The sequence below is a fragment of the Rhamphochromis longiceps genome, linkage group LG20 (assembly GCF_057381845.1).
Source record: "Rhamphochromis longiceps isolate RC_006_pf linkage group LG20, R_longiceps_female_GT1.1, whole genome shotgun sequence".
Classification (NCBI taxonomy): Eukaryota; Metazoa; Chordata; class Actinopteri; order Cichliformes; family Cichlidae; genus Rhamphochromis; species Rhamphochromis longiceps.
The window spans coordinates 38,228,847-38,243,660 of record NC_140576.1 but is presented as its reverse complement, the minus strand read 5'-3'; the positions used below and the strand labels follow the sequence as shown (position 1 = coordinate 38,243,660).

General features: G+C 47.7%; 1 protein-coding gene across 4 annotated transcripts in view; it reads right to left on the bottom strand.

Moving 5' to 3' along the window:
• Positions 1-14,814, bottom strand: part of LOC146645937 (nucleolar protein 4-like) — a 115,262-nt gene that overhangs the window by 53,004 nt on the left and 47,444 nt on the right. For all 4 annotated transcript variants that reach the window (XM_085393716.1, XM_085393717.1, XM_085393719.1 and 1 more), the window contains one exon: positions 1,229-1,379. In XM_085393716.1, coding sequence (XP_085249842.1) covers positions 1,229-1,379 — 151 coding nt within the window. The remainder of the gene's footprint in view (positions 1-1,228; positions 1,380-14,814) is intronic.

The window sequence follows — 14,814 nt, the reverse complement described above, 5'->3', positions numbered from 1 at the left end:
ATGACCTCCAATCCACGCCACACCCAATAATCATGGACGGGGTAAATAGATACAGAAATAGATGCACAGTAAAGCAGAAATCGGTCCACTAAAGATCAAAGTGTGTTAGAGCGCAAACATCTCAGTTTACACAAAGTTACGTTTATTGTGATGGTTACTGTTTGGAAAAAGCCACGATTAAGTGTTTAATCACAAACATGTTTCCTCCTCCTGCAGCAAAGAGGCCAGACTGATGAAGATCAGCCACCCTCCTCACATCAGACTCAGGGTTCAGTGCTGTGTATTGATGAGCGGCGCGCACGCACACACACACACACACACACACACACACACACACACACACACACACACACACACACACACACACACACTTGCAGGTAATTGCTGTATTCTTGCAGCATTAGGAGACGAGTGTCTTCAAAGTGAGCGCTCCTCACAGCAGGAGGACCTATTAAAGGAGTAACGTGAAAGAGGAGGACAGGTGAAGGTGCGACACAGACAAACTCTTCGAGGATGTTTCAGCCACATCACTCCCAGAGTACCTGCGAGACACCAGGCTGCTCCGTCACACTGAGGATGAAGCTTCCACGTTGTTTCTAATGAATAAAGTTCCAGTTTGGTTTAAGGTCTCTGCTGAAGTCTGAGGACGCGAGCGTGTTAGCTTAGCATGGCCGGAACAAAAAGCTGAATGTTGCCGACTTCCACCTGAAGTTTCTACACGTCCTCGTCTTCAGCAGCTCTCAAAACTACACAATCATCTTCAGGTGGAAGAAGGCGTTATTTGGTCTTTCAGGTGGGCGTAGCTCAAAGTGATGTCACAACAACTGCACAGGTGTGAGAGGATCATGTGACTGCAGCACTGGCTTCAAACACACCAATCATAGCAAGCCTCTAAAACATCCTGTTACCTCGTTAGGACGGCCCACCTGTGGAAGGCTTCCTGTTTCCTATCACTTTATTCAGCAGCAGACGGCGCCGGCGCGCCGCCATCACACGAGGTGACGCAGGAGAAGCTTCAGCGAGATGTTTCAGCGCAGCACATTATCTGGTGTGACCTCCTGAACCCGCTGCAGGGATTAACAGCAGTGAACACAACAGGAGCTTTTCTCTCTGATCACCATCTGCTCTGTCCACACATGCATGTTTCAGATAATCCGCACGCCTTCAAAGGAAACCTACACATCATCTCCACAAACGCAGCGCCCGGCGGGCGTGACGCCGCTCTTACCGTCGTCCTCTTTGCTGTGGGCGTTCTGCGGACTGTGGCGCATCCTCTCTCCGTGGCTCGATGGGCTCAGGTCTGACGCTGCTCCCAGATCGGCTGCTAGCCACGTGGGCTCGCTCATCTCGGCCTCCTCGCTGCTCACTGAACTGTCATCCTGAGAAACACAGACACAGCACGGTCACACATCCAGCCTCAGCCAATCGCGTTCGCAAACCAAGCACAGCTACATGTAGTGATGCGTGCCCCGCTGCAAACGAGGCTTTGGTGTAAAGTACTGCTGACATTTACAGAGACGGGAATATTTAAGAATACACAGGAAATCAGCAGCATCAGCGGCGCCGATGCATCGGTGCATCAGCCTGACGAGAAAAACACACTGAAGCTACAAAAAATAAACATCTGGAATAATAAAATCTGAAGTAATCCAACTGTGGGAACGACCAAAATCGAAAGAAGCAAAAACTAAACTTCTACCTAGGACTCGGCGATATGACCCCAAATTCATATCTCGATATTCTTTAGCTGGATGGCGATATATACGATATACATCTCGATATTTTTTTAAGCCATAAAGAACAAACAGAGAGTTCTTAGTCAAAGCTGCGTCCCAGATGTCACACGGGCACTTTTATTAACATACAGATGCACATGAAAAAATTACTCAAAAATAAATTATGAGCATTTATTAAATAATAATGCTCCATAAATAAAAGAAAACAATGTTGTTTTTGTGCATAACAAAGAGCTCACAACTGTGCAGTCAAAATGTAAACTAACAGACGCTGAGCGTAATAACAAAGATTTCACAGCAGCTCTGTTCACAACTTCTACTGCGCGACCGACAGCCTGGAGTTTGAAATCCTCTTCTAATCCTAATCTAACGTGTCTCTTACAGGTGCCATTTATGGTCCTTATACACACACAGTACTGTAATATTACGTCGAAGCACAGTATGTATCACTCCGCGAGGCTCCTCGGTAGCTGTAATGCTCCGACAATCCATCAAGCGGTGCAGCTCCATCGCTTACCAAAGTCGTACTAAAACATTTTTTGACAGATTGCTGAGCGCCGTGTACCACCTAAAATCGGTTCATGGTCTGGGTCTGGGCTGCATGGCGTTAGTGTGGTTGGCTCGTTAGCGTGATTAGCTCGTTAGCGCGGTTAGCTCGTTAACACGTTGATGCCGTCCAGCCCCACGCACGGGCCGATGCGCAGTAACTCGTTAACGGAGATTTGCCGTGTCCATCTTGTCGCTGCCTGCAGGTGAAGCGATGGGGGAGGAGGGGGAGTTGTGTTCGGTGAAGGAGAGGCGAGGCCGAGTAACGTTGCGTAAAGACAAAAGTGGACGAAAGAGAGGCAAACTTGTGGTTCCACAACTCTAATTATAACGTAACATAGACTATATCGATATAAAGGATATTGTCACATCTCATATCTCGTATAAAATTATATTGATATTTTTTAAAAACTCGATATATCGCCCAGCCCTAATTCTACCCGTGTGTTCTGGCTCTCTCCCAAAGCAGCTTTGCATGAGTCACAGTTTGAAATAATCCTTCTTTAACTCACACTGAGCCCCCCTGCAGCTGCTCACTTCATCCTCTGTCTGAAACAAGCTGATTTAGCTCCTCCTCCTCCAAGAAAACTTTCTCCCCATTGGCTGCCCCTCACAAAGCGAGTTTATGCGAGCATCCAGCCCTGAGGCAGGTGATCCATGACGGGAGATCAGGAGGAGTTTAAGTTAAAGTGTTGCTTTAAGAAGAACTGTTCCATAAAGTTTGTCTGCAAACTTAAAGCAGACGATTGGTTCAAGCTTCATGACGAACGAGCTCTGAGTAAATGACACGCGTCACTTTGTGTTTCCCTTTTACTTTAAATTGACACATCATCAGAGAAACTGAATCTGAGATCCAGGAACAAGCAGGCAGGTTTCGGTCCATCTCCACATCAACAAATATTCTTGGCGTCTTCTGTAACGGATGAAAGATGGAAATAGACGAGGATCACACACGTTCCCTCTCAGCCGATGATGCATCGTTAGTGACACAAACCAATCTAAAGATTTATTAGAGAAAAACAAGAAACAGCCCCCAAGCAGGACGTGTGTCACGAGTCACGTCTGTGATCTCCACAAGCACACACACCTCGCCAATGAGCTGCTCCGCCTCCCTGCTGATAACCCACAGCACTCTGCATGCCTGTTTAAAGTCACCTGGATGAATCAAACTGTGTTTACCTGCCGTTTGAAACCGTTTTTAATCTCTTTATTTGCCTCTTTGTCGATGTGGGCATCCGTGGGATCCACCATGACGCCCGCTCCCGCGGTTTAACCCAAACATCAGAGCAAACAGCGAGCAGGAGGCGAGAGCGAGACACCAAATCAAACAACACGAGCAGCACCTGCAGGCCTCGCCAGCAGCACCAGCGGCATGCCGACGTTTCTCTGAGCTGTTTTTCCTCCACCTCAAATACTCAAATACACCTCGGCTCAGGCGGAGAACGCTGGGAAACACAGCAGATCTCATTAAACTATTATTAATATTACAATCCTGCTTATTCTGATTTTTTAAAATGGTCACAGACCGTGTCTTTGGACATCAAGCCTTTAAGACCTACCAAAGTCCGCCAGAGCTTATCTTTGTATTTTTACAGGCTGTAGTGCCGTTTTTCAGAGCATTTCAAGTTGCTATACATCAATACAACCATTACATCCCAGATGTTAATAATATGTCTGCATTAGGTCCATAGTAACTCCGTAAATTGCAAAAAAGCGGAATAAACTTCTAAAAACACCAGCATATCTCTGTAGGAAAACACTAAATTTCCCGTGAAAATGACGTCACTTCCGGTTTCGGGCAGGTAACGGCGGACGTGCGATAGTTCGCGCTGACGTCTGTTCCAATGTAGGAAGTGTTACGAACAGCTGATCAGATCAGCAAACATGTTTCTGGAATATTATGTTTTTGTTGCTGCAAGTGCTTTTTATGCAGTTTTTGCAAAGCTACATGTGGAAGGAAACGGTGACCGAGGACAAGCTGATGGCATCAGATGTAAGTACAACTCCTCCGGTTTCATATGCAAAAATTATTGCGCTAGCTCACGTGGTTGCAGAGCTGCCGGGATTTAAAAATACTTAGAGCGCGCCCGCTCCGACCTGTCATAAAGGGTTAAAGTGATGTTGTTTAAAATTGGTCTCCACTCGACTTTTCCCACAAAAAACAACAGTCACAGATCAAAATAATCCTTCTTTATCTTATCCTTGGGCTTGGCGCAGACCCTCAGCTCCTCCTCCCCCCCTTCACCCATGACCACGAGCTGTGGGGCTGAAAGGATGAGATCGCGTATACGAGGAGCACAAACGAGCTTCCTCTGAGAGCGTCCGGGTCGGCCTTCAAGCTCGGCCGCTCAGGAGGAGCTCACCCACACTGAAGGGAGGCAGCTGAGATGTTTCCACGCTGATAGCTCCCAGGTGAGGTGTTTCTGGGAGGTTCTTGGAAGGAGACCAGAAGCAGAGCCAGGGGCTGCTTCCAGAAGAGCTGGAAGATGGAGACTCCTGCCCTAACGTGCTGTTAGACAGCGGACAGGTGGAAGCATGAGCTACCAGGTTATGACCACCTCGCTGGGTGGTGACGCTGAGGCGTTTCTACCCACGCTTACAAATGCTTTCACGCTCCGAGCCCGACATGAAAGTCAGATTTATTGGGATCCAAACAGCGAGCGTGTGCCCACACAGTGCCACGTTATGTGAGGCGGTTCGAGTCTCGTTATATTTTAATGAGATGATTATTAGCTTTGCCTGTCAGCAGCGAAGCTACTCCTGACTGTGTCCCAGCCATCAAACACACGTGCAAAGCTGGAATCAGCATCCCGGCGTTTTCCATAATTAGATCTCAGGCACTACGACCGCCTTTGCTTGTTACGGACATATTCAAGGAGACGACAGACAACGAGCCAAGAAGGTTGATGTTCTACAAACTGAGGCGAGGAGCAGAGACCTCAGAAACATCGCAGTGACATCAAAACTCGGAGCAGGAACACGATGCATAAAATGTTGAGCTAATAACGAGACAGCAGAACACGAATGACGTAAAGCCAACAACACAGATGCAAACGCACAAACACACGGGTTATTCCTGCGTGCTGCTAAAACATAGATGCATTCATATAAATGTAGTTCTGTCTGTGCATTGATTCACGTGACGCGGTTAGCATTGACTGCTCTAAAGTGTTCCCACAGAAGGCAGGTCGAGGTGCAGGCAGAGTTTAAACTGAGATGTTTAGATCTAAGGAATCAATCTCAGCTGCTTCGCACAGAAAATGAAAAAGCTTTCACGCACTCAGGATGAATGAAGCAAAAAGGGCTTCAATAAATATTAGTGGGCTTGTATTTAATATTCACCTGAGTGGAAATGAAACTTTAAGAGGTCACGGTGCTCTCCTCACTCACAGAGCCGCTGTTGATAAGATGATGAGGGCCAAGAAGCAGCGGTGAGCGTGTATCTGGGCTTTTGGAGCTAAATCAGAGCATTAGAGGAAATAAAGCTGATGCACTTTGTGCTGCGGCTGCATAATGAAATAAAACGGTGAAACACTGCAGGGGAATCCAGGGTTTCCATTTAAAGATGCAGTCTGTGCGACCGCTGCAGCTCCTGCATGAGTCTGTGTGGCAGCACCGACCCACATCTGTCTGTTAACGACAGCTCTCGGAGGAGGAGTTTCCCCGGGCTCGTCGTGCTGGATTAGCATCCTCACCGCAGACGCCATGACTGCACACGCTCACTGGAAGCAGCCCAGCTACACAGGGGGAAGTCCCTGCACGCCACTGACACACATACAAGAAGGCTCGCTCTGCTGATGTCACTGAGCTCTCAGGTGACTGACAGTTCAGCTCCTCCCACAGGACCTTTATACACGTCCAGCTTTCCTCAGGATCTGGGCGATGTGCACAGACAGGAAGTTGTGTCTCTGACTCTCTGTGTGTCATCAAGCAGCAAAAGAATGAAGCCAGTATAAAAGCACCCAAACCTACAGTTCCTCTGACAGCCAGCAGAGGCAGCACTGAGTCAGTCCCATGTTCAATGTTTACAGTACAAACTGTTTCTATAGATCATTTCCTGCCTTCACCTGTACGAGAGCAGAATGCTAACATAACTCACCTGCTGACAAGATAAGGGGCGTGGCCCCCTGTGGTGACACAGGTAGCTGCTAGGCTAAGCTGGACCTGTGAACCGCGTTTGTGCTGTTGAAGCTTTTTGGAGCATTTTAATTAAAGATGGAACAATCACAGTGCGGCGTCTTTGAAAGGTTAAAGGTCGCTCCAGATTTCTCCTCCCGTCAGCAAATCCAACAAAATCATGGAAGTAAAAATCCGTGTCCTGTGTGAGGGCTACAACTCCTGCCTTTGGCTGAAGGTCGTGATCCTGCATCTATGACGTCAGCAGCCTAACGCTAACGTGGATTTGTGTAGTTTTTGTTGTTGTTGCTCACACTGGAAATCACTATTAACAGTACAAGTTTGTATCTAACTCGAACTGCTTCTTCTCCTTGTGTGTGTGTTGTTTATTAATGTTCTCAGTAATGAGACGTCCTCATTTCCATACAAATGAACTCGAGCGCTCCTGCCTGATAGATACACTGAAACAGGGTTTGGAGCCATCGCACAAACTCAATAACACACTTTAACCTCTGTGTCCATGCTCAGACCGACATCTGCCTTTCCTTCTGTCTGCTTTTTAACAAATCTGTCATATTTACTATGTTAACATTAAACAGATCAGACGTTTATGATCCGAGTGCCTCAATGCTAACGTCACCACCCACTGGCTCCCAGCAAAACACCGACTCACACACAGTCCAACACTCCACACAAGCTAACAGCTAAAGAGGCTTTACACAGGGTTGAGACAGAGAGCACAGTACAGTTAGCCAGCTAGCTGGCAAGTTAGGCAGGTAGCAATTTGTCTACATTAGCATAGAAGCTAGCTAAAATTAGCCACTGGAGACCTGACTCACGGAGGGCCACTCCATTCACTGTTATAAGCTAATTTTAGCTAATAGCAGCAAGCACTGTAGCACTGTTTTCTTACACAGATAAAAAGACACTAAAGTCAAATTTGGTCAAAGACTTTTTTCCACCACATCATATCACTTCATTTCATATGCTAGCCTTAGCCTGCTCATTAACGCTACAGCAGGTAAGCTAACACAAGTAGCTAACTTTAGCTGTTTGACCCGCAAGAATAACTGCGTCAGTCTCATTAAGACCTTCAAATTATAGAGAATTGATGGTTTTCAGGATCAGATCCGACCCTTAACTCTCTGTTTTAGGGCTAGCTGGTTAATGACCAACATGGATGAGCTACAAACCATCCCACACAGAATAAAGTAATCCAATGATTCTCCATCACTACGAGAGACGTTGAACAAAAAATGTTCAGAAAAACCAAACTGAGCCCAGACTCAACATGGCGATGATGACGAGGAGGACTGAAGATTATGAGAGGTGTAAAAACAGTATAGTGCACCTCAGATGAATAATTAACAGCCTCCTTCCTCTATTGTCTATTTTTAACAGGAAAGGAGAAGAGTGAGAGAAGCAGCGAGAACCTTAACTTCCACCAAAGAACAACGGAGGCGGCTTAGAGAAACTGAGGAAGAGGAGGAGGAAGCATGATTGCTCCACAGCAGTCAAGCACACCTGTGGTTTAAAGTAAGGATGCAAACTAAAAACTGACCAACACGTCCCATCAGAAACACCTCCGTGGGTCGTTACAGATGGCAGGAAACGAGAGATTAACTCCGAGTAACGGAAGACGAAGAGGAGGAGAAAGTGGAGAGGAAGGAGGTGAGCTTTGGAGAACGAATTGGACAGAGGAGATTAAAATGAGACGTTTCGGAGACGAGAGCAGCTGAAGCTGTGAAGGATGTGAGGATGAGGAGGGTGAGAGGAGCATGTGAAGGTTTGAAAGAAGAGGGAGCAGTGGGTGGTGAGGAGGAGCAAATGAGGAAGATGTGGTGTAAATCGTTCTTTCTGAGGCTCCGGGTTTCTCGACCCACAGCCCTTCCTTGTCCCTGCAGAGATCAGTTAGTGGAAAATAAATTACTGCATCCTGAAATATTTCCTCCTGTAAACCAAGCCGAGCGTCCAGCTGTCGCCCAGCAACCGCGCTGCTTCTCATCTGTTTCTGTCCGTGTGCTCGTCCCAACAATGCTAACCACGTCTTTGTGTCTGCACGAAGGGAACAGTGACGGCAGCACACGACACGACCTCTGCAGAGCGCAGCAGGTCAGCCAGTCAGCCTCGATTTTACACCAAACCAGCATCTAAGACCCATTTGAAACACATTCTTCACTCTTCCCATATCCTGAAGCTGAGAGGCCTTCTTCTTCATCGTTAGCGCTGCCACAGCAACCATCAGGATGTTCTGCTGTTCGTGGAAAAAGCAGGAAACTGCTGAGACTTTGTTGACAGCTGACCTGTCACCTGTTCAGGTCACCTGCTGCACTTTGTGTTCGTGCTGATGGTTTCAGGTTTGACGGTTAGACCAACGTTAGCCTGAGTATGGAGAAGGCCCTGTAACAGCGTCTCTTCCTGTTCTTCTTCTTCTGTGGTATTTGTGACTACTTGAATTGACTTTATTATTGACTTCTCTGTTTGTTCCAGCATTACAGACCAACAAATGATCTCACTATTCCCATTCCTCCACCTCAGAGGAAGCAAACATTCCTCACACTCCTCGGTAACGGGACTGCAGGTGTCTGAACTACAACTTCCAGAAGAAAAACTACAAAATCTCACTTGACCGCCACGATGTTCCAGCAGGTGACGTGATGGAGCCCGTGTTATAAACTGGATCTCTGTGTTTCCCTTCAGGGTCCTGAGTCTCTTTTGTCCACTTCCTCCCTGAACTCTGGAAACCATCACTGACAGCAGCCTGCTTCACTGTGGGAGTAAAATTAGAAACCAGAGCTGCACCAGCCACACATTACTGTGTGTGTGTAGAAGTGCTCAGATGGCTGGTTTTCGTGTGTGTGTTTCCAGAGCAGAGCAGCCGGATCTGCTCCGAAGCCTTTGCTAAGCTAATCGAGTTAGCCACCGGACAAACGGAAGAAAAGGCCTCGTCCTGTCGGAGCTCATCTCCTCTGTTCCCAGCACATCCCTGCTTTCAGGAATCTCTGTCTTCCCAAACATTTGGCCCTTTCAGACAGACACGAAGACGGATGCAGGTTTTATTTAGAAACCTAACGAGAATCAGCACAGATGTTTGTTACTGCCACACTCTCTGGCTGTGCTCAGGTTTCATGTACCAAATGATCATTAGCCAGTCAGCAACAAACAGCAGAAAGAGAGCGCGGAACGACGATGTAAGTTACATTTATATTACATATAAATAAGTAATTGTAGTTTATGATGATTGTAGGTGGAAAAACTGCAAGGTTTGGATGTGACGATCTGATTGGACAGTTAAGGTTAAAGACGACGGCTGGTCTGGGGTCAGGGTTAGGGTGCTGCTGCACCAGGAGAGCACCAAGCTGTTCCAAAAACACCACTATGTGCATTAAAGGTGTTTAAACAGAAGTGTTGTAGCTCCAGCTCCACCGGATAATGACTGTGCTGTGGCCATGATGACCTCATCAAACGCCTCGCCGCTCACTTGCCGAGGACACGTAGAGAAGACGTACTCGTAACCTGACCCTCCACGTTAGACCTGACGGTCTTTCACCTGGATGTCACCTGCGGCAGGAACCTCTTGACAGGCGGAGCTGCTGAAGCCGGCTGCCAGCATCCATCACCCACTCACACCCAACGGCCGAGCGTACGGGGAACAGCAGGGCGCATCGTAAATCGGCCGCCGTGGGAATGTTTATACTACAGTTCAACAATCGAATAATAAACCTGGTGATTTCATAAAGGCTCGTTTCATTAACTGACATTAACCTGAGACTGTAAACTGAGCTTAGACAAACACCTGATTATCCTAAATTAGAGATTAATGTCTCAGTGTGTACTCTGACAAACTGATAAGGTCTGTGGAGGCCCTGAGGCACACGCGTGTCTCATCAGTCACACGGTTCCTGATCAGCAGCCGCCGCCAAACGTGTCCGGCTCACTTCATACAGCACGTTTCACGGTTAAGGAAACAGAAGGAGCTTCCTGCATCACAGACGGTGTTCATCCGACACAGGCTCACTGACAGCCAACCACAAAACAAAGAAATCGGAGCGACCAGAGAGCAGGGTGCACAGTGGGTGTGGCCACCTGAACTACCAATGGGAGTGAAGGTTACCTGACCCGTGATACAGGAGTAAACAAAGGATTAAACATGTGGTGACGCTGTGCCTATGATTACTCTGCTGTTAATCAGTCACACTTTTCACTGATTGGCTGTAAACAGAAGGTTTGAACAGCAGGTGGGCGTGGCTTCTGTCCCTGACTCGGTAAATCTGCTTTTATTAACCAATCAAAGCAGTTTGTTACTACGAGCTACATTCACAGGCACAAGCCGACCTGATCAGGTCTATGTGACATCACAGAGATCCACGAGCTGAAAAAACGGATAATCTGAGTGTTGAGGGACTCACACCGTCCGTGTTAACACGAACACACTCCACTGCAACAGACACGTGACAAGAACATGTGGATAACAAGTGCACATCTGTTTTTAATGAAAACTGAATCATTCAAATGTTCCCCACACATTTGCGGCGCCGTGCTCCTGTTAAGGATCCACGCCTGCCCCGAGGCCTGACACAGGCGGCTCAAACACACTTAATTAAAAGAAGCATGTCTTCAGATGGAGGACTTGAGCTTATTAATTCAGGTAGTGGGCAGCTTATGTAACACAAAGTCAGGACGATAAGCCGTCCGTCTGGCTGCGCCAACATCGCGAGGGGGCAGCCGTCAAAGTTCCCTGAACCGTCTTTCATGGAGCTTCACTATGAGGAAGACAGAGAACAGGAGCGTTTGTGATGAAGCGGCGGATCGTGTCCTGTCTGACGCTGGAAACACAGACAGGAAGTGATGGAGAATTACTGTGAGCCGCTGACCCGGCTCATGACCCGAGGGGACCAGGGTCACTTTAAGAAACCACACCTACCTGAGAGCCAATCACCAAACATCCTTCATCTTTTTATTATTCATGTGGATGAAAACGTCTCTCGTACTGAATTCATTTCAGTCGTTTCGTAACATCAAGGAAAAAAAGTTTGTTCTCCAAATAAAATAATTGCTTTGCATGTAATCAGATTACATAATTAAACAGTATCATCCCTGGATGCTCTCAAACAATTGCAGTAAGAAACCGTTATCCTTAACCTCGAAGGAGAGGTCAGAAGTCAAATGGCTTCTTGTCAGTTTTCCACCAGTAAATGACGATGTTGACCTCGGTGGATGGAAGTTCGATCGGGATCGGGTCGTGAAGAGCTCCGCCTCACCTCGGCTGCTGAGCTCTGGACCGTGCAAGAAGGCGGAGCTTCGGGTTTGGTGCACAGTGAGATTCTAGGATTTTGATTGGATGTTACTGGGCACGCCCTCGTCCAAACTCCTGGAAGCAAAATGTGTGGATGTGGAGTCGAAACAGTTCTAAAGCTACTGTGATGATTATTAACGATGTTAAATCTGTCAAACACAAAAAGAGCTGCTGCACATTTTATTTTGAAAGGAGACACGGCTTGTTCCTGTCAGTGCACATCATATTTGGTACACAAACTGCGCCTCTCTCCTGGTGGAGCGGCCGACATGAATTTCATTAAGAAAATCAATTAAGGTGGACGTCTCTCGCCTCACACGGAGGGGCGGAGGAGGGCGGTGCGCCTCGTTCTTTGTTCTCTTTGTTTTAGAGGCCGCGGTGCTGCAGAGCCGGACCTTCAAGCCCCCCATGTATCTCCCCCTATTGCTGCCTCCCTCCCCCCATCCCTTTACCCATCTCCTCCTGCTGCCCCATCCTGCCAGCTCCTCCTCCATCAACTCTCCATTACCACCTCCCCCACCTCCACAGATTTCACGTTTTCATCCTGCCCCCACCTCCTCCCCCTCACTGTCATGTCTGTGGTTTCCACAGAAACTGATGTCTGTTCTAATGATGCTGATTTGATAAAATTCTGATTCCATAAATTTAAGAAACGAGCCTGAAACTACTGGTCATCATCTACTCCCTTCATCATCACCATCACCACTTTTTTTTTTTTTTTTTTTTTGGCCTGTCCCGTTTGGCTCTTTTGCATCAGAATTGTTGTCTAAAGGCAAAGAAAGATGCCCAACGGATTTACTTTACCAAACTGACCATCCCAGCCTTGCCGTAATGGTCCATTTGATTCACCTTTTATTGTTTATTTTATTTTCACTTACTGAATACGGGACAGACTTGACTGGGGGAAAGAAGGGGAGAAAGAAAGAGGGAAAGAGAAACAGCTGAGAAGAGGGACGGGGGAGAAGGGCAAAAGACAAAAACCAACAGAACGGGCAGAGAAAAAAAAATGCATCTATCAATCACCTGGATCACCTGCTGAGAAAGAAAAAAGAAAGCAAGCAGAAGAGAACAAGAGTAATAGAATAAACAACATCACAATGACATATGGGAATATGACAGTAAATACTAAATGTTAAACATTATTGTGCAGCACATAAGATCAACAGAACACAGTGTGCTTTGAGGTAGGAGCCAAAAAGGGTGTAGTTTGTGGGTGTGATCACCCGTGTGTACACCTGTGAGCATGGACGCGCTTGTTTTTAAAAGGTTCCTTCACGTAATAATCTGCTAGAGGGTGTGGGGGGGCCACAGCCCCGTCCTCCAGGGCATGAAGCAGGTGTGGAGGAGATCAAAACTCCAGACATCCAGAGGCCCCCAGAACACAAGAGACCAAGGAAGACCAACAGAGGGGCAGCCGCGCCACTGTCCCAGAAAGAGCTGAGGAGAGTCCCAGATGAGGGCTCACTCAGCAGCCGCGGAGCAGAAGCCAGGGGGAGTTGCAGTGACGCGCCCGTGAGCTCTGCCGGCAGCCAGCTGCGCCTGAGTGCATCACCACCACCACTACAGGGATCTTCACTCTGCAGCTCGTGCTGACATTTTACTTTATGAGCATGTGTTGGTGAACCGAGTGGTTACACCACCACCTCAGTTTGGTTTTTAACGTTACTGTTCATTAACAGAAACATCGAAACGTGCTGAACTTTTAAACACGTGCCAGTTTATCTACGAGTGATGGAGCAGCTGTATTTTCCCTGGTTGTCTCCTCCAGCGTGAACAGGAAGTGGCTCACTGTGGGCGAGGACAAAGAAAGAGCGTGTCTGTTGTAACACCAGAAGCTTTGATTTTAGTCTTACTTCCTCATCGTTGTGAAATATACAAAATATTCCACATCTACTAACCAGATATTTGCTCAGAAGTTGATTGCTGGAGTCACCAGTTTGTCTAGATTTGGGTTTTAATGATGTGAACATGCTGTAATCCATTTCTGACACAAAGGAAAAAAATAGAATCATTTAAAAACAAATCCTTTCATTTAGTAGCTACAACCGCTCCACTCTGGACACGGCAGATTCAACTGTCCTCATCAATCCCAACGGATGGGTGGATGATAGATGGATCTATGGGTGGAGGATTGGATTGATGGACGGATGAGCGGTCCATCCATATGAGTGGATGGACCACGACGGTCATGACGAAAACACGCAGCTTCAGACGCCACGACCCAGCAGGTGACGTCATGATGGCCGCGTCCTTCAGGAGGGACGTCTCAGCTTTGGCAGAGGTGTGCATGTGCCCAGCAGAGAGCCGTAACACATTAAACCCGTCGGTTTTAGTCAGAACAGCAGGAGAACATCCCGCCTGCAGCAGGATAAATGAAACCCACTCAGACACAAAGAGCTCGGCTCCGTTTGTGTGCTGAAAGCTGCTTTCAGTGAGTCATCGTCTCGATTGAGCGGTCGCGGTGAAAATCAGTGCACTGAAGAGGCCGCGGTGCCGAAGGTGCACGGCAGCGTCACCGTAATCACCGCACACATCTCACCGCCTCCTGGGACCGAGCAAAGGATGCAACGCCTAACCACCAAAGAGGAGCATACAGGAAGTGACGGGAGCCACGTTTAAACGTCGGCTGGACGGACACGTGGCGGAAAAACCGACCGATGCTCAGCATCCAGTCCAGCAGCATCCCAAGATCGATGACGGCCGGAGGGAAGAGGATCACCTCTGAACAGAGGGAGAGGGGAAGATACTGATAAGAAGCAACACACACACGCACACAAGCAGGGTGCAGGCCGGCTGCTCCACTGCAGAATATTGATCGCTCAGAAAACCAGCCTTGAGGAGGAGGTGTGTGTGTGTGTGTGTGTGTGTGTGTGTGTGTGTGTGTGTGTGTGTGTGTGTTCATGAACATGTACACACTGTAATGAAGCAGAGGTAGCACAGAGGCAGTGCATGTCTGTCTGCTTCCTGTCTGTCAGCTTATAAAACCCTCACACACGCCGGGATAATCGATGAGCAGCTGCTGACCTTCGCTGAGTTCGGGAGGAGTCTGCCGTTATTCTACTGAGCCGAAGGTAAAAAACTAGCCATGAAAACTCGCTCCAGCTTCTCAGATAAAAACAT